Source organism: Sitophilus oryzae, unplaced genomic scaffold, assembly GCF_002938485.1.
Source record: "Sitophilus oryzae breed Bouriz unplaced genomic scaffold, Soryzae_2.0 scaffold_1297_pilon_pilon, whole genome shotgun sequence".
Classification (NCBI taxonomy): Eukaryota; Metazoa; Arthropoda; class Insecta; order Coleoptera; family Curculionidae; genus Sitophilus; species Sitophilus oryzae.
In genome coordinates this window covers 11,360,413-11,385,819 of record NW_022145945.1, presented here as the reverse complement: position 1 = coordinate 11,385,819, position 25,407 = coordinate 11,360,413, and the positions used below count along the sequence as shown (strand labels likewise).

Here is a 25,407-nt window from a genome sequence, read left to right as displayed (position 1 = left end):
TCAATCTGTGTTCTAAAAATCAGCTTTTTACGTCAAGCGCTTTAAGCAGGATCGTGATTAATCAATGACCCGATTTTTCGAAACACCCTGTATACATTTTTAAAAAATCTTTAAATATGTAAAAAACAAAATAAAATATACGTGTTTAAGCGTTTTTTTCGGAAACTTGGCCATTTTTTAAATAAAAAATATTGTAATATTTAAGGGGTGATTTCACCCTCTTGGAACTGGAATTTCAAAAAATCCCTTCTTATCGAACCTCTACACCCTAGAATCAACATGTTAACCAAAATTGAGCTTCTTACGTTAAGTGGTTTGAGCAGGATTGTGATTAATCAGTATGTCAGTCACTTAAGGATTTTATATATTAGTATAGATTTACTGATAATATATCTAAATTAGCATAAATTCATCTTATTTATACGCACCACCTCTTGGTTTTGTATCGAAAGTATTTATCTCGCTGGATCGATCTTATTAGAAGCATTGTACAGGGTGGGTCAAATTGGATGTTTTTAAAGGGAAACACCCTTTTCTATAGGAGATAGACAAGAACTAATATCGGTCTCTGGAGCTTATTTTTTGTCAAAAACATGATAGTGAAGACCGCACATCGATATTTGTTACCGTTTCGGAGTTACAGGGTGTTTTTCAAAAATGTGCATTTTTAACAAATCGCTGTAACTTTTTGCTATGGAAAATTTTGTATTTTTATGAAAACGTTTCCAAAGGACCTTTTTGCTTAGAATTTAATGGTTTAAGTGTATTTTTCAAAAATTGTAAATTAAAAGTTATCAACAGAAAAATTGATTTATTATTTGGGACACTCTGTATATCTTTAATTAACTGAAAATAACTTAAAATTACCTTTCCAAAAATATAGCACACTTCATATTTTGCTATAGTCCCCTTCGAAATACAGAATTTTTAAAAGTTCGCCACTTTTAACTAGTAGGCTTTGGACCGCTGCCGTTGTCCGTCGAGACCGCCGAGGCCGCTGGACTTTGCGCCTATGGATTTTTATCTTTGCGGAAGAATAAAGGTTCTTATTTTTAAATTGCCCGTATAATCTAGACAAGAATTAGAAGTACTTAGCGATTGTACGAGGGTATCTTTCACCTCCACTGAGTTAATGAATTCCGCGAGAAATGTTCAAAAACAGTCCACTCTGTCCATAACAGAAGATATGTCGTACACTTGGAGCAGAATCTCATGTCTTGATTTAAATGTGTTGATATAATATAGTTTAAATTGTTATACCAGCATCTCTCATTGCAAATATTATTTTATTTTAATTGCTGCCCACAGCTAGAATTTTTTTACATTACAGCCGGCGTCGTTCAAAGCTTACTTATTCAAAGTAGGCGTATTTCTAAAAACTCTATATCTCGAAGATGAATCGAGCAAAATATCAAGTATGCTCTATTTTTGGAAAAAAATCAAATTTACTACGAAAATTTCACACCTCTACTTTTCAACCAATAACATGCTTTAATGTTGACTAGTTACCATGGCAACTGAAAAAATTTCCGGAAATTTTTTCGAGGCGCCACGAAACTTTAGTGGAAATTTTTTGACAGTTGAAAAGGTTGAACTTAACAAATTGAAATTATTTTAAAATGTCATGTTGGATTAATATTTTTTTTTTCAAATTTAGGTGTGAAATTTTCTTACCGAATACCACGCCCACGCAAGCTTAAATTATTCCTGGAAATTTTCTTTCGGGCACGAATATTTTAGGAAAATTATCCCTCGTCTTCGACTCGGAATAATTTTCAAAATATTCGTGCCCTCAAAAAAATTTCCGAAAATAATTTAAGCTCTTGTGATATTATAAGTGATAATTTTTAAATTATTAATTTTAAAAAAATATACTTAAACCATTAAATTCTACGTAAAAAGTTGCTTCGAAAATGTTTTTATAAAAATACATAATTTTCCATAGCAAAAAAGTACCACAATTTGTTAAAAATGCACATTTTTGAAAAACACCCCGTAACTCCGAAACAGTAACAGATATCGATGTGCGGTTTTTACCATCATGTTTTTGATTGAGCGAGAAATTGAGCTCCAGACACCGATATTAGTTTTCGTCTATCTTCTATAGAAAAGAGTGTTTCCCTTTAAAAGCATCCAATTTGGCCCACCCTGTACATTCCTTTATTCAATAAAAATAAGGCAAAACGTATAAAAAAATCTCTTAAAGTTTCTGTAAGAAAATTTTATTATACAACAAAATGTTTCCTAAATATACATATATTTTAAAAATTCTACTTTACGTTTTATTTTTCATATTTATTTACAGACTAATCTAAACTTACTAATTAATTGCATTGCAGAATAGTTGCTGAATTACAATTTTTTTAAATTACAAATGTTTATTTTAAGACGTAATTTTATACGTTAGATTATTGTTATGTATATTGTTTATACAAACAGTATCTATTATTATAAGAAACTAAGTACATATTGTTTATCTACATTCTACAAACCGTAAATAGATTAAACATTTTAAAATATTTACACATTAAAAATTTAAATGGCAAATAGTTAATGTTTTAGTCCCTTAACTATTTTACATATACACTCACCGGCACTAAAAACAAGCACCTTAAAATTTTTATGTATTCTAAAATTTTATATACCTATTGTGCTCTAGTGGACCGATTTTGATGATTTTTTAAGCAATTTGTAGCTAAATTATTTGACTTTTTAGTATCTCCTCCTAAATAAAGAATTCATCATCTGCCAATTATACGAGGGAAAACAAAAAGTTGATATTTTGGTGAAAGTTTGAAACACCCTGTAGAATAAGTTAATAAAGCAAGGAATATAAAAATTATTTTTCATATATTAGGTGCATCATTTCTCGACAGTTTTTTGGTTCATCTCAATAGCTTTATTTTTTTTGGAGATATTGTGAAGAAGACACTAAATTTTTTTCGTAATTTTTACATTAAAACCATGCCATTGTTTTTGGTCCTAGTCAACAGATCTATGAAATATAAGTGTTTATGAGTTGTGTAATGTCATTGTCACTAAAAACTCATATTATTATTGTCTGATGAGTAGCTACTCAAGCAGAGATGGTTTTAAAGTCTAGAAATTGATCTCTACTATGTTCAACTAATGCAACAATAGTGGATACAACTTCTGGACTTAAAATCATCTCTTCTTGATTAACTCCCCACAAACAATAAAAAAAGACTTTACCATGAGTGACAGAAAAACAATAAACTCTTTTTCATAGGTGTATTGATGAGGACCAAAAGCAAAGGCACGATTAATGCTAAATATGCTGTAAATCGTTATTGTCATCTTCAAAAGCAAATATCTTTAATAAAAATAAAGCTATTGATATGAACCAAAAAAAACTGCCGAAAAAAGATATACCTAGATGATAAAATGATTTTTATAAATTCCTTGCTTTATTAACATATTCCACAGGGTGTTTCAAACTTTCACCGAAATATCAAATTTGTTTTCCCTCGTATAATTGAAAGACGGTGACCATTTTTAATTTTAGAAAGAGACATTTAACAAAAGTTAAATAATCTAGCTACCAATAGGTTAAGAAATCATCAAACTTGGCTCACTAGAACAAAATATATTAAACTTTAAAATACATCAAAAATACATCTTTTTTTCATGCCGGTGAGGGTATATTGTGTCTCTGATTGAACACTATTAAAACAATTGAGGCACTCTGGAGAGTATATTTTATTTTGTCCCAATTTGCATCTTTTAACTCACTATATATTTTTTATTTTTAGAAATACAACATTCATTAAAAACAATAACACCGAAAAAATATGTAATTAATTGATTTATTTAGATTTGAGTGATTAAAACACTGATTATAGGGTTTTCTTACGGTATTACTTTTGTATTACTAAAAATGTCACAGTGAAATCGGAAAAAATATGATATTTAATACATTTAATATACGCCTGATTAAAAAAAATTCTTCATATTAATATCTGTGATATTTGACAGCGTTAACATGTTTGGTAATACTTCATAAAACTTGAAAAGAAACATTTTTCTTTTCTTTAATGAGTATCATCTCATAATAATGACAACAATAAAAAATTATAGCCTGCAAAAATGGGACAAAATAAAATGCTAACATATTGTACATTTATGTACCTTTTACAGCCTGCTGTCTGCTTCGACATTGACATTATTACCATTATAGGCGTGATTATTTCTATAAATAATGCCATTTTCTATAGCCGAATCTCTTAAGGTGGTTGTTCCTGATTCGCTAATTTCATTCTGATGCTTAGGCTTTTTGGGTTCCCTTTTAGGCATCAAGAGCTCTTTGAATATCTTCCTAAACGGTGCTTCTATCATGAGATATAAGCACAGAGCGCTGAGGAAGGCTAATACCATGTCTGAGAATGACAAACTAATCTAAAAGAAACATAATAATAATTTTAAAATTTATTTTGTAATAAATATTCTGTGTTAAAATATTTCTACCAGCTTGAAGTTAATTTGGAACCTATTTGGTCATATGTTAAATACCTATTATAAATTTTCTTACCAAGTCAAAATATGAAATGTATTTGGGGCTCATGAATTTAGCCGCCGATCTCAACTGGAACTGCATGTGAATCAAGTACGCCCCTGAAAATTAATTAAATTCATGAAATTAATGCCATTTCGGTTCATAAAATGATTATAAAAAACATTAAATAATTATTATTCGATTGAATACGTAGCCAAAAGTCAATCGAAATCTTATGTCCATTCATATTTGTTTGTTTATATGTACGCATGATATGTACGTATTTATGTTGATTTATTTATTTACTTGGTCAATTTAAATCAATCGATGAATATTATTAATATTTTGGGTCAATGATAAAACAACAAACTTAACTAAATCAAGAACTACGTGAGGTTTTATTATGCAATGGAAATGTTTATTTTGGGATTCGAGATAGTTTTGATATATGAATGCATAGTCAAATCATATATGTATTTAAAAAATGTAGCTATAATGGAATATAAACCATGTCACAGTAGGTATAAAAATAACATTCTAGTTTTTGTCTAGTTATTGGTTCTTCTTAAAAGCAGTTAAGCAAATAACTTTTTATTTTGGAGTTTGATTGAAGCATGAATAGAACCTGAATGTTCAAAAAAAAATTAATTAATTTTTCTCTTCTTGAACCAATCCGTTTTTCATCTACAGGATTTCCGCTATGATTATATAGAAACTGTGATAAGTGATGTAGAGCCCTTAAATTATTTAAATGATGTATAAAAGAACAAATTCTCTAAAGTTGGTCAGAAATGTGTTGATTGACTATCGTTTTCATCGTTGTTGGTTGTCGTTTTGGTTGTCATATTGCAGAATTTGAAAGTTACTTTTAAAATTCTTTTCCAGAATCACTAGTTATTTTATTAACACAACACTTCGGTCAACTGGTTGTATTTGATTAATATCACAACCCCAACATAAACGCATCTAAGAAGGATACGATCTGGAAAAATTATTATCGTCGTTTTTATCGATGTTCTCATTGCTTTTATTATGTTGGGGTTAAGCTACAAAAGCAAAGATGCTAGGAACGCAACGACATAGAATTTACCTATTTATACGAAAAAATCTCCGATCTAGAAGTGTCTAGCCCTAGCAGTCAACTTTTAAGCTTGACCAATCAGGTTGGTTAGCGTGGTTATTTGAAGTGTGTTAATTCATTTGTGTTTGTCAAAAACTCTAACGTGATTGGTCGGGCTTAATAGTTGCTTGCTAGGGCTAGACACAAGTGCCGATCTACTCACAGCTTCAACAAAAAAAAATGCGTATAAATAAAATATGTATATGCATTTTGTTTCGTTGCTTCGCTGATAAGTTTTCTTTGTGTTTATCGTTTATCATAGCTTCAATATTGTAATCACGGCCTTTCCTTCCTAAAATAAAAAATAACCTTCTCGTCGAGTAAAACGCATTCTCATCAAGTAAAATATGTTGACCGAAGTTTTGGATTTTGTAAAATTGGTGATTCTGGAGAAGAATGGATCAATATGGAATGGGTATTAAAACCATCATGCATAAAAAAGAAATGTAATTAATGTGCTCGTCTCATCAACACTTTTCGAAGTAAATTTGGAAACATCCGTAACTTAAATAATCATTAAAGGGTGCATTTCATGCATCCATTATCCGACGATACGATATTAATTTTTTTGCTTGAATTTAAAGACTTCGATTGGTTAGAAAATTACGCAGTTTTTAAATTTATGCATTTTCATGCCTTGCATTTCTCTGATATACGAATTGCTTGTGATTGGTCATTTTATACTTTTATTTCCATAACGATTTCGCTGTTTTACTTATATTTTTATTAAGGTTAGATTAAATTTCTGAAAAAAGTGTCAAAACGTCCGTTATCATACGAAAAGTTAAATTTATTTTCACTTTCTCCGTTGACGGACTGGAGTAAAAAATTTACAGATAAAAAGTGGCGCGAAAACGCTATAACTAAACACTATATAGCCACAGATCAGGTATCCTATAAGTATACAGATAAAAATCTTGTCCCTAAAGCCGGAGTCTCATGCATCCGAAATCCGATGACACGACGATCCGACGGTGCTCCTATTGGTCGAAATATTTTGACAACAATTTTTATCCGATAATTTTAACTAATCATCCGACGTCGTATAAAGTTAAATTTTGTTTAACTTTTGTACGATATCGTGTGTTTTTTAACCTCACTTTTTTTTAAAACATTTGTTTTTAAAAACAAGTTTAGTGGGAAGTGGGCAATTTCGGGATATTTGGCGAGGAAGTTATTTTATAAGTGTTTCTCCAATAAAACATGACATGAATCTCTATTCAGCGCAGCAGAAAAATGTTAAAACTGTCAAATTTCGGAACGAACTTTCGGATGTATGTGACAGGCTTTTTTTATTTCACACGATAACTTCAAATTTCGGATGTCGTACCATCGGATTTCGGATGCATGAGACTCCGGCTTAATTCGTGGTACAAAAATTGTTTTTTATGACGATGTGCAAACGAGTCAAATTTCCTGTGCGCAAAAATAAACTCGCGTAAAATAACAATAAACAGCGTAATAGAGAGATATCGCTAAACCGAATAGCGTGCATGGACGTTAATAATGACAGGTGTTATTTCCTTTAAGTGAGGTGGTACTAACTCTCTTCATTTACAGTTATCGGATCGGAAAGAATTCTGATCGCGTCGCGTCCACTATTTAAACTTAACCTAACTTTGAATTTAAAACTTTGAAATTGTTTTGTTTACTAGGTATTTTAAAACTAAAGGGCTAAAGTGCTTATTTCCAGTGCTTTATTGTTTAACGTCTGCCAGTGGGTTTAGGGCAACGAGCAACAAATTCTCTTAGAAGGGCTAAGTCGTCATCTGCTGTAAACCTAAGACTCTTTAGGTTCTTTAGTATTGGAAGAGGTGGAATCCATATTTTGGGCCATATTTATTTAATCAAAACTAATCCCAGCTACTTAAATATCAAATTACCTAATAAAAGTAAAGCAATAATTCAAAACAATTCAAACATAACCTAAAATAAAACATCTCGCCGGCCGGCTCCGGTTGTCAAATACCCGCACATGCCCATTTAAGCAATTTTTAAACGTTATTTAGAAATAGCGCTTGGTGTAATTGATCCGCAAATTACGTCAGGCGGTAAAGTTATTAGCGGGTGTTGCGTTAAAAATTGACTCGCGCATAACGTAACCATGATAAGGTACGCGTAAATACTGGATGACGCTATTCGGTTTTCCGATATCTCTCTAATAACTGTGCCGGTCAGGCGCTGTGCACAATTTTAGAGGCCATAAGTGGGCGTGCTATGTGCGCAAACTAGTCACCTAACTAGTGCCCGATTCCGAAAATTGAAACCACGAAAAACAATAAAGAAAAAACAAAGATTATAATCTGTATAATCTGTGATATAGCTAACGCTATATAAATTATAGCACTGTTGGACCATCGTATCAACCAGGTGGATGACACTTCTTATGGGAGAACTGGAAATGGTTGAAAACTTGACTACAAGCGATTTTCTAGGCATCTTCCTTACCGATAAATTATTGACAAGAGTGACAGATAAAGCCTTGACGTTCTTTCAGTATTCCAGTTCATCTCTTTTTCTTTCTAAAGTGTGCGTTGAAAGGAGACAAAAACAATTTTTGGTGACCCATAATTTGTTATTCGAACACCACTTTTCTCCTTGTCGGGTCGTTGACGTTGACTTGTCGCCATTTTATTTCTTTTGTTTACACGCTGCATTTTGCTTTGCAAATTTAATACATAAATTATTTAGGCAAATATATAGGTTTTTAATAAAACTCCTCGGACTAACGTGTAGGTAAGTGTTGATAATTTTTTTTTCATCTTAACATGCTCATTGTCGTTCTCCTGATTTTAGGTGACAGAAAAGGATCATCAAATCAAATTGAATTTTATATTTTCCTTCCTATTTATCCTTCCTAAATATCAACGAGATGAGCCATCGGAAGAAAGGGACCATAGTACAAAACAGAAAGGTGATCTTTTTTCTTTCCACTTCGGATATTGAAATTATTATATACTGTAGTCGTGTTCGGCATTATGCTCTGAGAAATATAGATAAACAAAGAACAACAGATATAAAGCATCCCAGAGGAAAAGAGAGGCAATACCTGTATGTACTCTCTCTGATATTTGTGAAAGTTACAGCAAAGTATTGTTGTAAATGTCATCTTTTTGATCGACCTGAAAACTTCGAGCAAAAAGATGACACTTTCAACAATACCCTGACAGATATCAGAGACGATACAGGTTTTTCCTCTCTTTTCCCCTGGAATACTTTTAATTTATTATTCTTTGTTTATCTAGATTTCTCAGAGCACTATGAACGAACTCAGCTTGTATGTTTGAAATAATCGTCCAGTTGGCTTAAAAATGATGATCGAAGACATTTCCCATATAATTTTACTTTCAAAATTATGATATATCTTTTATTTCTAAGCCATCTATGACGCCATTTTTTTCAGTTTTGTTATAATTAATTTTGTCTCTTGATCTACTTGTAACATTATTCTTTTAATTTTATTAATTTATTGTGGTGAAATTAATTTCTGTTGTATATTTGATATTGATATTAAACATATTTTTAAAAAATGGTGTATTTTTTGTGTTTTTGTGTATGTCATAATTAAAAATAAATGAAGAAATAAAATTGTTTATTTTTTTAAACTTCCCGCCATGCGTGACAATTTAGCCCGTAGTTCCTACAAGCGAAATTGGGGGCGCTAGTAGCAGTAGACTTGTCAACAGTGTCAAATTTAAACGTCAATTTCACTTTCCAATATTTAGCAAGGCGCTCGCACTTCTTCTTGTGTATGTGTTTTGTGGTATCAACGTATCGGATGCAATATATTTTAACAGAACGTCAGCGGTTTTTGTAGACGTATCTGTTTAAAAAAAAAACTAAAGAGTGTTCTCGAATAGTTGCATTTAGATATTTCAAATGTTTTTTTTCTTTGTTTCTCTGCATTGTTTTGCTTCCGAAGACGGAAAAAGATATACTTTCCGAAACATTAAGCATTTTTTGTCCTTTAGGCAAATTTGTTCGTTAGTAAGCCACTGCTGACAATTAGTCTCCGTTGGATTAACGCAATAGTGTTTGCAAAAAATAACTATTTTATTTTGCAGATTTTATTCCAGTGATTTTGATAATTCAAATGATAATAATGTAAATTAAAGAATATTATAATTTAAATATAATATTCTTTGGTTAAACGTATACGAACAGTTTTTTTAATAAATAGATACCACAACATTAATATCTGTCGTCCATCGATACGTTTTTTTGACTCTCTCAAAAGGCAATAAACCTTGAAGCGGCTTAATATTTCGATTGACTATTTCGAGAACGATCAGGTTGTTCACCGAATATCAAGTGCCCGTATAGCCTTGGAAGAATCAGTCGCGCTTCCATGGGATACAACTAAAATTCAAGTAGACGTTAATAAATGGGCTCATGTTGCAATTTGGGAAGGTCGGCGGCTCTTGCAAATCTAATAACCAAAATGCATTTCTTGCATAAGTTTAAGTATCATAGTCTGTTACATTAGTAGGTATTTATTGATAACATTTTGATATCACCATCATCATTATTTTCAGCTTATTCAAGTATTTCCAATTATGGTGTCGTCTCTCTTACATATTTACTTTTATACTCTCTTTCTTTGTAGATGGACCAGTGGCGCAACTAGGGAGGGGCTAGGGGGTAGCTTAGTCCCCCCCTAAATTACTTGGTTTTACCCTCAAATGAATATTATCTTATAGTGACCTAAGGCCCCCCAAAAGACTTGAGCCCTCCTTAAAAGTAGGTGTCTAGTTGCGCCCCTGAGTTGAGCCCGGTTGCTGTCTATTGTTAGCTATGCGGGCCCAAGTTATCCCTGCTAATTTCTTAATATCATAGTCCCATCTCAGGTTTGGTCTTCTTCTAGGTCTCTTAATTTCTCGTAGGTACCATGCTGTAATTTTTGTGGTCCATCATTTTTGTGGTCCGTTCTTCCTGCCCATTGACAGTTGAAGGATTTGATTCTGTGGATGACATCTATTATCTGGGTTTTTTGTCCTATCCACTGTTCTTTTACTGTCTTTCTTGGATATTCCCTGCATATTTTGTTTCATTGAGCGTTGTGCGATCTACAGTTTCCTTATAAAGTCCCTGTTAAGTGTCCAGGTTTCGCATGCGTAGGTCATGACTGGTAGTACACATTGGTCGATTTTTTCTTTTTAAGATACAGTGGAATTCTAGATTTGAATATGATTGAGTTTCTTCCATAAGTACTCCATATCTCCTCTAAATTTCCATCAACCTCCTCCACATTTTGATATAATGGTGTTTATATCCGAGATCGATATATTATCAATATTCGCTAAGTTAGCATAGTTTTACTGTCTTTACTCGGTGTTCGGTGTTACTATCAAAAAGATCTCAAATACTGATGAGAAATTAGTGGAGTGGGGGATGAGGTTCTTTTTACTCACCGCGCTTCACAAGATAGAAGGTAACCACCCCAACATTTTTTTAATACGCATTATTAATGAGGTCTCTTTGGGGTCTCATTAATGGGGTCTCATGGCAGATTTCAGACATGTCGATGACGATAATTTTCTATTGGTTAAAATATTTTGACTGGAATCTGTATCCAAATATTTTCATGTTATGTTTTATAGCATGGAATCATAGAAAACCAGTGGTTTTAATATTAAATCATTTTTAACGTATAATCATCACTTTTATTTTGAATTTTGATTCCAAAATGAATGAAACTATTAATTTAAAATAAAAACAAGTTGGAAAAATTACATTGCTAATATATATAATATGCGGTACCGGTATGCGCCGAAGTAGGTCAAGGTTAAATAGTAAAGAGAATTATTTCGTGTTTCCTCATCTAATGAACATAAGCGAGATGAGACAAAGTTAGACAAGGAACACGTCTCGTCTCGCATCAAACTCGGGTCCGTCTATGAGGCAGCCCTTTTTGATGCCTAGACGGAACTTTTAGATCGTATACCTAATATCTTCCTAATATTCCTTGATATGTGTTACTTTAAGTTAATATTTAAAATTTTAAATCATATGACTAATTTTTGAGATACCTATCAAAGTCTAAAAAGTAAGCAACATTGTTGAGAGAAAACAACTTATATTTCACATTTTCTGAGACAAAAAATCTGAAATACACATAAGGAATGTTCCATCCTCCAAAATGTATCTAAGATCTTTTAATAGTATGTTTTATCTATGAGAATCGGCCCCTATAACTTTTTATTTTTTTTTCAGATAAATAAACGAGATTTAGTATATGACATAAATCAGGAATGACTGACGTATTCAATTTTTGATCACTTCCTGTTTTACCAGAAATTACTACAACTTTTGATTTTTAAATGGTACCGTCTGTATTCTTTTTATATTTATTCGATAGAAAATGACATTCTGAATAAAATGGCATCTCACATGTTAACTTTTTACATTTTTTCTTAAAAAATAGTATTATAAATTTAAATATAGAGTCTCATATTGTGTCCATAACAATTTAACTCGAAATACCAAGTATGTGGTACAAAATTATTCATATGTTTCTTTTTTCTAAAGATATGCTAGTAAGAATAAGCCACCCTCGTTCCATTTGAAAATTTCAGTTAATATTAAAAATACGATTTGAGCGTGTTTTAACCGGTAAGGAGAAGTCAAGAAAAACATTAGACGATCAAAAAAATCTTTGATTATAAATTAGAAAATTAGTAGGCAAAAAGGCCCTTTGATTATAAATTAGAAAATTAGTAGCTTTAACACAGTCATGGCGCGAAGATATCAAAAGTCATTACATCATACGTCATTACATTCAGAATGTCATTTTCTATTTCTATAAAATAAAAGTGAAAAAATACCGAGGGTACCATTTGAAAATCAAAAGTTGTAGTCATTTCCGGTGAAACAGGAAGTTGCGAAGTGCATAGGAACTGTCATATACATACATCTTTCTTATCTGAAAAAGTAAAAAAGTTATAGGGTGAGGTATATTTAAATCAGCTGTAATGAGGTATTTCTGCCAGCATTTATAAGGTTTCGGGTTCGAAGCTTGGATATTTGGATGTTCTTGGCGGTTCCCAAACCGAGACTGACATTAGTCCCTATAACTTTATACTTTATTATTTCAGTTTCCATTCCATGATTATCTTTTTTCACTTCTCATCTTGCCTACGAAAATTTTAGGTCCGGTTCTGATTCCGCCAACGATTGCTCCTGTCCTGATTCCACAAATTACCGATAATCTGTCTTTGTCTTAGCGAGGCATAACATAATAACAAAAATTTATTATCAATTTATTTTCCGTTGAATTAAGATTACGTTTTAAGTTTATTGAACCATTTTTATGAAATCTTGCTGGTCATTTTGTATTAAACAAATTTTCAAATTTACCTACCCAATATAGCAGTTAGTTTATTATTTTAAATATAAAATAATCAAATTCAAATTAAATGCATATTAGATACAAATTTATGAAATGCATATTAAATATTCAAATTAAATACATATTAAATATCTGTAGAAACACAATTAACATTTTTATAGAGAAAATAGGATCGTTCAGCGATAATCATAGTTTGTGTATGAACTTATAGTTAATTTATTACTATTCCAATTTACACTCATCGGCAAAAGTCTTGCACCCCCCAGATAATTTTTTTTTTATCGGATCGTTCAGCGATAATCATAGTTTGTGTATGAACTTATAGTTACTTATAGTTAGTAATTTATTACTATTCCAATTTACACTCATCGGCAAAAGTCTTGCACCCCCCAGATAAATTTATTTCTTTGCATAGCATATTGTTGTGGCTATGTGTACAAATACCTTAATATGTGTCTACAAAGAATAGGTCATAAAAGCAATGAAAGAAAACCTTATCGATGGAATGTATATGATTTTGCTATTTGCAGTCAAATTTTGTTTCTCAGTTCGAGTTCAATCTTGTAGTAAGTGTTGTGAAAGGCGACAAAAATGCCAGGGCACGAAATTTCTGCCTTCAAATTATTGCTTTGCATGAAGAAGGTCTCAGCAGGCTTCAAATTGCTGATCGTTTAAATTTACGAAAGTACTGTAAGCCGAATTATACAACGGTATATGGACACCGGAAATGTAAAAGATCTCGTCCTAGGTTGGATAGTACAAGGGTAACTACTGAACGACAGGATCGCTACTTGGCTCAATTTGCCAGAAGAAATCGGTCAGTTCCAATTCGAGAGCTACGATCTCAGTTTCAACGAACTTGAGTGATATCAAGCCGAACCATTTCCAGGCGACTTTCTAATGCTGGATTGCGGCGCGCGTATACGTTCACTGCAAGCCCCTCTATTAATTTTACACCATAGGCAAAGGAGGCTACAGTGGGCTAGAGAACATCAGAACTGGTTATTACCTCAGTGGAGAAACGTAATTTTCACTGACGAAACCAGGATAGGTTTGATTAGTGATAACTATCGTCAGCGAGTGTGGAGGGAGGCAGGGAGGCCGCATCGCTTGAATACAGCCCTTGCTGTTGCTCCTTATCAAGGAGGAACTGAGATGTTCTGGGGTGGCATCATGAACAATAGGCGAACAGAGCTCATTCATATTCCTGAGATAATAAACGCACATTTGTATGTGGAAACTGTAATCAGATCAATAATTTATCCACTGCGAGAAGAAAAATCGGCAATAATTTTATTCTCATGGATGATAACGCTCGTCCTCACAGAGCTAGGATGGTCCAGGAAGCATTAAATGAAGGGGAAATAACTCGTCTGGACTCTCCCCTCAACTCTCCCCCGACTCGCCTCCACTCTCCCCCGACATGAATCCTATTGAACATGTCTGGGACTACATCACCGGAGCTGTATTTCGCAGAAATAACCCACTAAGAAATCGCCTGGAGTTGATCATTGCCGCTCAAGAGGAATGGCAGAACTTACCTCAAGAAACCATAAACAACCGTATAGTGGAGATACCCCGAGGACATGATGCACTCATAACAAATCGAGGAGGCAATACTTTATATTAGTAACCTTAATTTTGTGAGAATTTATTATTTATTAATTTATTTTCTCTTTTTTGTCAAACATTTTTCTTTAAGGAATTTGCATTTTATTGTATTTTAGCAAGTATATTATTAAACTTGGTGAAAGTTTTTCCTTTTTTGTGTTATTTTTTAACATAATTTTAGCATCTCTTGATTTCCAGGAAAAATTAGTTTGAAATGTAATTTTTTATTAAAATAGTAAAGGGATGCAAGACTTTTGCCGATGAGTTTATTTGGATATTTTTTTATATACATACCATACTGTAATTTGCTTAATGGAATCCAAGGACTCCAGGTGAGGATCTTGGTTATGAAGCTGGCATGTCCGTAGCTAGCAACAAACATTATTCCTATACTGCCCAGAGCCCATAGAGGTCTGTGTAGGGCTGCATATGCTCCACTCTCGTAGGGGTTGTAGGGATGATAAGGGTTGTAGAAAACTGCCCCGCATAATACAGCAGCTGCCACTGAGATGAGCGAAAGCAGAACTATAAAAATCGACTTTGTCTGAAACAAATTTATAATATATTAATATTAACGGTAATAGCTATTTATGTAACTAGTACCTAAAATGATGTTTTTTAGGACGAATCATTACTGTTTGCGGACGAGGCGTTAGCCGAGTCCGAAATAGTAGATGAGTCCTAAAAAACATAATTTAGGTACGTGTTACATACACTATTTTTTGTCATACGCTTTTTACAGTTTTTTAGAACGCATATTTGCAAATTTTCCATATTTGAAATTATAATGTTTGAAAAAGTTGGCTTATAAATTCATATCTTAGTAACGAGTTTGTTTATTTCATCGCATTTTGACATGTCATTCGAAATTTGTCACAAAATCACACAAATTCATCAACAATTTAGACATTTTAGTCCATAAAGGTTGCCATGACGACCTTTACGGCCTAGGCCGAAAAAGAAACATTTTACGGACTGAAATGAGTCCGTAAAATAGCTGTTTTTGGGAGCGTATGACAAAAAAATATTTATTGTGCAAAACTGGATATATTTCAGAAAAAGCCTGTATAATTACCTTACATATATGGGTGTCTTTTCCCTTCAGCTTGTAATACAAATAGCCAGCAAACATTCCTATGAAATATGGTGTGGCTCTCGTGTGAGACTTGACGTAAGTCAGCAGGAAATCGGGATGCACTTTTGGTCCTGTCAGGAATTCGGGATAAAACATCAACATCGCCGGTCTCTTATAGACTACTGTCAATATAAAAGGGATAACCTAAAAAGTTGATGAAAATTATTCCAAAAATGGTAACAACCTAAAACACTTATTAACGAATCCATCAAAAATTAGAAATATTTATAAGTATATAGGGTGGTGACAATTTCGATGCTCAACATTACCATCTCAGAAACTACGAGAGATACGAATTCGGTTAAATGGGACAAAAGTTGCGTAATTAGAAGTCTGACAAACACCTATGAAGAAAACACCGGTATCCTGATTAGTTTCGGATTTATGTCAAAAAAATGAAAATTGATACGTTTTTTTTAAATGACGATATCTTCAGAACTATTGTATCTATTGCAACGTAAGTTGGTAGTTTTATATTTTTGACCTCTGCCAATCAAATGCCGTTTTCAAGTTAAGTTTTTCTTATTAATAATTAAGTTAATCTATACGGTGGTATCTAATTTTTATTCATTATTATGTAAATTCACTAAAAAAATAGATGTTTTAAAAATTCGCTCAAAAGATCAAGTATGCCTTAGAAATCCAATTGACACTTTATATGACAGCAACTTATTTTTGGTTTATTCTATTAAATGTCAAATCTGAACGCACAAAAATTGTATATCAGAGGCAATACAGGTCAATACAGAACCTAAAATTTTATGGTACAGAACACGTTCAAAGAATATCTTATTTGTGGTCTGGCTTCTCTAATTAAATGGGGATTTTCTTTTGCAAAATAATGTAAATTTTTTCTATTAAATGTATCGGAATTTGTAAATAAAGATTCATCCGTCCGTAATATTTTTCTAGAAAAAAGGGAGCTCTCTTGAACACTTTACCGAAACCATCTGCAAAATTGTAATCTTCTCTCGTGGTCACCAGCAAGTAAAAAAAATGTATATTTGGTATAGATTTAACTTTAAAGTTGTGATATTTATGTTTTTTGATAATTTTTCCTACATAAGAATCACTTATACAACACTCGCAACTTATTTTACGGCTAGAAGTTTCCGGATTAATTTCAGTTTGAGCTGCTACATTAATATCATTAAGCCTTTTAAAATATTGCCCTCTTGTTTTTATAGCTACCAGCAACTGATAAATTTCTTTAAATCGTTGCAAAAATAGTACGATGAGGCTGTGTCCTTTCAGGATACAATGTTCTATAACTTGCGCATGCCATATCGAAATTTCTATTATTTTTTAAGTAAACATCATATATATCTCGTATTTTCTCACTTGTAAACATATTGTTGACTGTTAATACACTTTACACTATCTACTATACATTTTTGAGTCCAGATTTGACACTTAATAGAGTAAACAAAAAATAACTTGCTGTCATATAAAGTGTCAATTGGATTTCCAAGGCAGACTTGATCTTTTGAGCGAATTTTTAAAAAATGTATTTTTTTCAGTGAATTTACATAATAATGAATAAAAATTAGATACCACCGTATAGATTATTTTTTGCTCTATCTAACAGGATAAAAATTCAAAATGGCGGCCATAAGAAAACAAAAGCTTGACTGTTGTGCGAAATCTAGAAGGCTTCGAAATTTTCTGAAAACTGCATTTAATTGGCCTAGGTCAAAAATATAAAACTACCAACTTACGTTGCAATACATACAATAATAGTTCTGAAGATATTGTCATTTAGAATAAACGTATTATTTTCATTTTTTTAGCATATTCGAAACTAATCAAGATACCGGTTTTCTTCATAGGTGTTTGTCAGACTTCTAATTACGCAACTTTTGTCCCATTTAACCGAATTCGTATCTCTCGTAGTTTCTGAGATGGCATTGTTGAGCATCGAAATTGTCACCACCTTACATATATACTTATAAATATTTGTAAATTTTGATGGATTCGTTAATAAGTGTTTTAGGAGAATAAATAAATAGTAAAAAACTCTAAAGAGAAAGAAAAAAATAAAAACGAAGTGAAAGAAAAAGAACAAGTAGTACTAACAAATCAATAGTTCTATCCTTAGAAATGTTGTATATATTGTATACTTACCATTGAAATTATGATTATTGTAAATAAGGCACTCAATCCAACTTTCTTTTCTTTCTTTATCAGCAAACATATTCCTATGGCTATGATAAAATAGTGGAAATCGCATGGCAAATACCAGGCATGCGTCATACACTGAAAAAGGAAAAATTTAGCAAAAACTGCTATTTATAAATTACTTATAACTTATAACAAAAATATAGTAAAAGTTGAGGTAAAAGTAGTCACACACGTTCAATTTTATAACAAAGCTTTGGACTGTGCTATCCAAACCTTAAGATATTCTTAACATGTATGATGGAAATTTGAGGAGGCTGATGAACTGTACAGCCCATTTAAACAATTTTAAAGGCCTAGCCTAGACTGTTATTTTTGCTTTGAGGAAAAACTGTGTTGCTTGCTACCTAAAGGTGCGTTCACATCGGCTGCGCCGCGCAAAACCTTTTTTTAACATGTACTTTTGAAGTGTATTTTTTGCGCGCACAAAAGTATATGTTAAGAAAATGATTTGCGCAGCCGGTGTGAACACACCTTAAGACAATTCGACGCATGTTTGAATCATGAATCATAATTTTGGATATGTTTTCTTGTCTTTTTAAAAAGAACAAAATTAAAATTTTTCACCTTCTTTGTTACTTTGACATTAAGTGTCAAACGGTCAGAAAACGAATTATGTGAATTTCCTATAGTATAAATACTGCCTGCTTAAGAATTTAAAAAGTGTATTTATAAAAATATATCTCGTATTTTCGCTCTTTAGTGATATCTAGCAGTTGATATTATTAATAATATTCCGTATGATCGAAAAAAAACAGCACGAAGTTGGCTCGAAAATGATGCTGCTTTTTAAACAAAGCGTCACAATATGACAGGGCCAGATCTATTGTTTTACATCACTTGACGTTTAAAATCATAGGCTAATGGTTAAAACCAAGAAAAATATACGCTTTAAAAATAAATCTTAAATAACTTAAAAACGATTTAGGTATAGGAACATGTATAGTTAAGAGTAACGAACTGAAAAGCCGTTTCACTAGTGAAATAAAAAAGTGAATTTTCATTTGTGATAATTTTTTAATCGCTCAATTCAGCTGCGACCAATGACAGCTGCGGCCATTATTATATGATATTCGAACAATTTAATTTATGAAATAGATAGCCACATGTTTTCTCCTTATGGCACAGTGGCTGTGGTAATCACTAAATTTGACGTTTAGGCTATACACATATTTTTGGAAGGCAGTTTTTTTCGTTCAAAAATGTTAAATATTTTTTTTCTCAAAAACGGTTAATGTTAGATATAGGGTGTTTATATCAAAATTCATAAAATTTTACAGAGAATTTAAGTACATAATAAAAATTGGGGGCACTCATTTAAAATAAGAAAGTTGCTGTCAACTTCCGGTATTTCCGGAAGTGCAGCCATATTGAAAATATTTTAAATCGATAGATCTCGTTGGGAAACTATGATGTGCAAAAAATCTCGGAGCTAGATGTTGTAGTTCTCTAGAAACTTCTAATGCACGCTCTGCCTGGGACACCCTGTATATATATCATACTGTATTACTAAGAAGTGATCTTACTGTATTATTAAAAAATAAGAATAACGTCATGTGTGTATAATGTCTAAGTGTCTTAACGCAACACACACCGTAATTAAAAATAGTAGAAAGTTATATTTAATTATCAAGCAAACCCGTTAAAACAATAATTATTTAAATCTTACATAACTCTTTTTGAATATTTTAAAATATAATACAAACAAGATTTTTATACAAACGAAATAGTTATACTTAACTGTACGCTGTGCAATATTAATGTTTAATACAATAATATTTTATTTCCTCTGAAGAAAAATGAAAACTTTCTTTATTGCCACACATGCTAACTCTTTCATGTTTGGATATTTGTTTAACCGCAATGTTATCATATCGAGAAAGACCATTATAGACACGAGAATAGAGAAATATGTCCATTAAGGTTTATTAGGTAATATACAGGGTGGCCTCACTTAAATTTCGAAGAGCTTTCCAGTTGAATAGGTATGTATAAATATTTGGTTGCTCAAAAGTCTGATCAAGAAACGTACCTAATAGGAAAATACAGGGTGCGTCTCAAAAGTGGCTCACTCCTATAACTTTTTAATTTTTTCAGATAAAAAAACGATATTTGGTATGGTAATATATGACATAAATTAGATTGATTGACGTTCGTAATTGTTTTTGGTCACTTCCTATTTCACCGGAAATGACTACAACTTTTAATTTTTAAATGACACACTCGGTATTTTTTTACTTTATTCGATAGAAAATGACACTCTCAATCTCAATAGAATGACATATCATGTCAACTTTTGACATTTACGCATATGGTTTATTTGAAATTTTAACATGCGATTCGAAACGACAAATTTGACTCGAAATACCAAGTGCGTGGTACAAAATTATTCGTAAAAAAATGATTTTTCCAAATATGCTAATGAGTCACCCTTGTTCCATTTGAAAAAATTGAGATATCATTAAAAATAAAATTTGGACAGCTTTTAACCGGCCAGGACAAGACACGAAAAGCATTAGACGATAAAATCTATTTTTCTAAGGCTCCTTGATTAAAAATTAGTGTGTTTAACACAGCCATGCTACTCTAGATTGAAATTTAAAATACGACTTTAATCGAAAATATCAAAAGTTTTTGCCAAAACAAAACCAAAAGCAATTGAATACGTCAGTCAATCCTAATTCACTATCATATACTAACAAACAATACTATACTAACAAAAAGATAAAAACCGAGGTTTAATATGTGGTGCAAATGGGGTAACACCAGAACACCTTACTACTTATTTACAATGCCTCCTATGTGACACCGATTGCTGTCTCTACCAGTTAGGAATTACACTGCATCAAAGTGCACTCCAATCCCTCAACGTGCAGGACGAAAATGGTGCCAAAGTGCGCAGCAGGAAACCTTGCTAAAGGTATTTATTTATTAACGAACACTTTTTTTGTGTAGGTATGAGCTTAACCTAGTAGATACTGTAATTTAGACTGTAGTTAATTCGAGAAGAAAACGAAAATAAACAAAAATGAACCAACAAACCAAACCAAAACATACCTAACCAAAGCAATCAAACCACGCTGGAAGCTAAAACGCTTTAAGGTACACCCTTGCCTGATTGCTGGTGTCGAAGGGCTGGCCTCTCTGGAGTCGTCTCAGATACTGGCTTTTGTCAAACAAAGTTCCAATGAAGCTTTATTTAAAAAAAAACGATCGTAATTGGTCCTCCGACTACTAGCATACGTACGAGAATAGGTGTAGGGTGCAGTAGTTAATACGCGGATATTAAAAGAAAGGGGAGACCGTCAGCTGGTACTGAATATGCTGTGGTCCGTTCTAAATGTTTCATTCGTTCAAATATTTCAAAAATAAGAAACAACTAAATCATTAATCTTCAACAAACCACAAATATAAATAATGCGAACGTTAGCCTAGCCAATCGAAGCTGTTAGAGTTAGATAACAAACGAGTAGTTATATAATAATAAAGTAATGAAACCGTCTAGGTATCTGTTCAATAATCTATCCTACCTTCTATAGCAAGTACCGTTTGGAGAATGTGTGTGAATATTATACGTAAACGAAACTACCGACGACCTACATTTTATCAAGCACAATGAGCTACAGTGAAATCTATACCCTTTTTGTAATAAGTAATTTTAGTAAGAATTAATATTTTCGTTACGCATACAGTGCCCGATACTATAGATGATACTTTAGTGTAAGTGAAAATAAATACAATTGAAAATTGGAAAATTTGGACAATCACCAGACCATATTTAGTTGATTCTTTCTTTGTATTTTTCGTTATGCTCTTAGATTAAGTATAAGGTATATGCTCCAGGAATATAAAAATAATTTAGGTAATTGATAATTAAACCCAGTGGCGGCTTGTACTTAAGAGCAAAGATAATAAAACTCAATAAAATATATACCTATAGATATTTGAGTGCATGCTGATATTTTTATACAATCAAATACTGTACTCGTCGGGTAATTTCTAGCATAAAGACTATGAGGGGATAGATATTATCTATTAAAACTAGGTGGTAAGATTTTTTTCTGGAAGACCCCAAACCCTCCTTCAGATCTCTCGAGTCATCAGCTGGTTAATTCTTAAAAAGATCTTTAAAAAATCTAGCGAAAACCATTTCAATTTAATTTAAAATAGAATTATATTTGGTTATGCCGCTGGTTGAAGCACAAAATTTATACCTAGGCCCTGCTTTATCACCTAACGTCAGAATATATTGCGTAGTTAAACCGTAGGATCGAAATAAAAACGGTGTCTATGAAATGAAGGTCGCTGTCATTTTTTATATGTAAAATTATATGGGAAATGTCATCGATGTTCATTTCCATGCCAACTGGACACCGTTTTTTTTTTTTCGATCATACGGTATATTCTGTGGGTAATGGTTGAAGGCTATTTCTCTTCAATCAACGGTTATACTAATGACTTATTTAAATTACTAGCCGCATTTGTTGATTGATACCTTGTAATAAGGTTTACTATACTGTTATGAATTAGTAAAGGCACTATTTGCAAAATAAAGTCCACTCCAGCCACCATCCAGCAATAACCACCACTTCTTAAGGAAAGAAATAAAATTGAGATAGTTTCAATGCAGAAACGCAAAAAAGCAAAATGCAAAAAGCTGAAACTCGTATACATAACGTGGGAGTGACAGAAGATTTAGAAATAAAAAGGAGGTAAGACAGGGGTGTATTTTGTATCCAATGTTGTTCAACTTGAATGTGGAAAGAACATTCGTTGAGTCAATCTCCGACAGTTCCATTGGTTTAAAAATAAATGGTATTCCAATTAATAATAGCCGATATACTTTAAACAAAAAAGATTTTTGAAGTTCACCCTCAAGACCTACTATTTTAACATAGGCTATTATGTCCGAGGGTGATATGTCTCCTTGGTCTGATAGGTCCCTAACATGGTTTCGCCAACCACTTCAAACCTAGTCCTGCTCCCAGCACATAACATGCTTCATGGTTTCTGCGTTTGGATGGCCCTGCTAGGATTTTCTTGGCATGTTCCATTTCGGGACTGTCATTCCAGTCCCGAAATGTCGACCGGGTGAGAAATGATGATACTCTCAGAAGAGCTGGGCTAGAAAAAGAATGTCATTTTCTATCGAATAAAGTAAAAAAATACCGAGGGTACTATTTAAAAATCAAAAGTTGTAGTCATTTCCGGGGAAACATATAGGTAGTGACCAAAAACAATTATTATTGAATACGTCAATCAATCCTAATTTATGTCATATATTAACATACCAAATCTCGTTTTTTTATCTGAAAAAATAAAAAAAGTTATAGGGGTGAGCCACTTTTGAGACGCACCCGGTAGATAATAAAATAGTACAATAATATTAAATATATTATATAATATCCTTGTTTACATATACAAGGATAATATGTTCGGAATTAATTTTCTTGAACACCCTAAATTTTTGATTCAATATATTTTTTTAAAAAAACAAGTTAGTTGCGAAAATCATACCTATTTATTAACTACTAAATAAAGCAAACACTTATGAATATATGTAATAAAATAATTAATTAACTAAAGAATTATTAATAGCTGTTGTGTATGAAGGGTATGATTTAGATTATTGCAAAATTCAAATTTATTATCAGGTAGCGGGTACGTGCATTTTAAAACGGTTTTTCAAGTGGGTAACACTTGACCTACTTTGCCAAATTCGACTGTCACGTCGTTAGAAATCTAAAACTAAAAATCTGAGATTGGCAACGTTCTTATCTTATTTGTACGAGCAGTACTTATGACGAATACTATCGCTCATACAAGCTATAAACTCTAGTAAAAACATATTTGCAAGTCATTCTTGTCGGTACTCTACGAGGGATACCGAGACAGTATAAGCACTGTCACAAAGGGTTTTCTCGATTTGACAATTAATATCGTTTATGGCAGATTTTCCTAATTTCTACATACACCTCTGGTTTGTTTGCGAAGTGAAGCAGGTCTAAGCTGTATTAGTAAGGATAAGCTGTACTTTCTTCATCCTCCTGATAACCGCATCTCCGCCACAATCTCCGCCACAATCTCCGCCGCCATCGGTGTTCATGATACGTCCTAGATATGTAAACTATTCGACACTTTCAATGCAAACATCCCCAATTTTAAAATTGGTAGTATTGGTGAAACTAATGAACATTGATTTGGTCTTATTGATATGAAAGACATTTATTATAATGAATTTTATGGCAATTAAATATACAGGGTGTCCCAGAAATAAGTGCAAGTATTTTAAGTGGTAGTATATTTCGGCCTCAGAAACACGCCTATGAGTTTTTTTTTGAGAAAAAAAATTTTGCCAAATTTGGAATTTTTTGAGTTCTGAGTTTTGCAAAAAAGCATTTTTTGTTTAAATTTTCAAAGTAAAATAATTTGGTTATTTTGGACTTGGAATTGGACTTGGAATTTGAAAAATGGTAAAGAGAAAAAATGTTTCTTTTGACCAGATCTGCCACCCCTTAAAATACTTGCACTTATTTCTGGGACACCTTGTGTATGTAAATACATATATTTAATTTTAAATATATAGGGTGTCCCAATATTCCGTGGACATAGAACTACTAAGTATTTTTGGAATCAAAGTAAATTCATTGGACACAATTTACCTCTATACAAAAGTGCTTCGTTTGTCCGCTAGAGAGCATCAAACTTTAAAAACATATACACATTTTTTCAGATATTTTAAGAACCGTTAGTCTGACAGATTTTCTTTTTGTAAAATGGTTTTCTATAATGTTAGTATTTACTACATTTTTTGTCTCTTGTAAAAAACGCTACATCTCATAGTTTTTGTGAAAAAAAAATTGGAAAATTTATTTTTCCAAAGCAGACTTACAAATTATACAGCGAGTTCCAATATTCCGTGGACATAGAACAACTACGTATTTTTTTATCAAAACAAGTTAATTGCATATAATTTATCTTTATACAAAAGTGCTTCGTTTGTCCGTTAGAGGGCATCCATAAAAAATTAACTCGAACGTTCATTCATTTAAAAATTAATCGTCCGTCGGTGGAGTTCAAAAATATTTATACCAAAATGTATGTAGGGGTGAGGATATTAATGTGTTTATGTGATGCCCTTTAGCGGACAAACGAAGCACTTTTGTATAGAGGTAAATTGTGTTCAATGAACTTATTTTAATTCCAAAAATACGTAGTAGTTCTATGTCCACGGAATTCTGGGACACCCTGTATTACGTATATTATACATATCCTCTGGCTTCTTTTGTAATTAAAAATTTAGAAAGTACAGATGCCGAAAATCAGGTTAATGCTAAAATTGAAATGAAAACGTTGCACATCTCTTGGAACGATTTTAAATAGTTTCATAACTTTATCGAAATAAAAGTTTTAAAAAATTTAATTTTTAAATTCTTAAAAACATTGAAAAATAGCACACCTACTATATTTTTTCAAACATGCATTGAAAACTGAAATACAAT

The 25,407-nt window shown here is 32.2% G+C and overlaps 1 protein-coding gene across 1 annotated transcript in view; it reads right to left on the bottom strand.

Moving 5' to 3' along the window:
* Positions 1 to 2,252: 2,252 nt before the first annotated feature.
* Positions 2,253 to 25,407, bottom strand: part of LOC115874785 (nose resistant to fluoxetine protein 6-like) — an 89,021-nt gene continuing 65,866 nt past the window's right edge. Inside the window, exons 8-12 of the mRNA XM_030890063.1 lie at positions 17,852 to 17,983; positions 15,668 to 15,871; positions 14,887 to 15,136; positions 4,550 to 4,632; positions 2,253 to 4,416 (exon numbers count right to left, since the gene is read on the bottom strand). Of these exons, the coding sequence (XP_030745923.1) occupies positions 4,153 to 4,416; positions 4,550 to 4,632; positions 14,887 to 15,136; positions 15,668 to 15,871; positions 17,852 to 17,983 (933 nt within the window). The 3' untranslated portion in view covers positions 2,253 to 4,152. The remainder of the gene's footprint in view (positions 4,417 to 4,549; positions 4,633 to 14,886; positions 15,137 to 15,667; positions 15,872 to 17,851; positions 17,984 to 25,407) is intronic.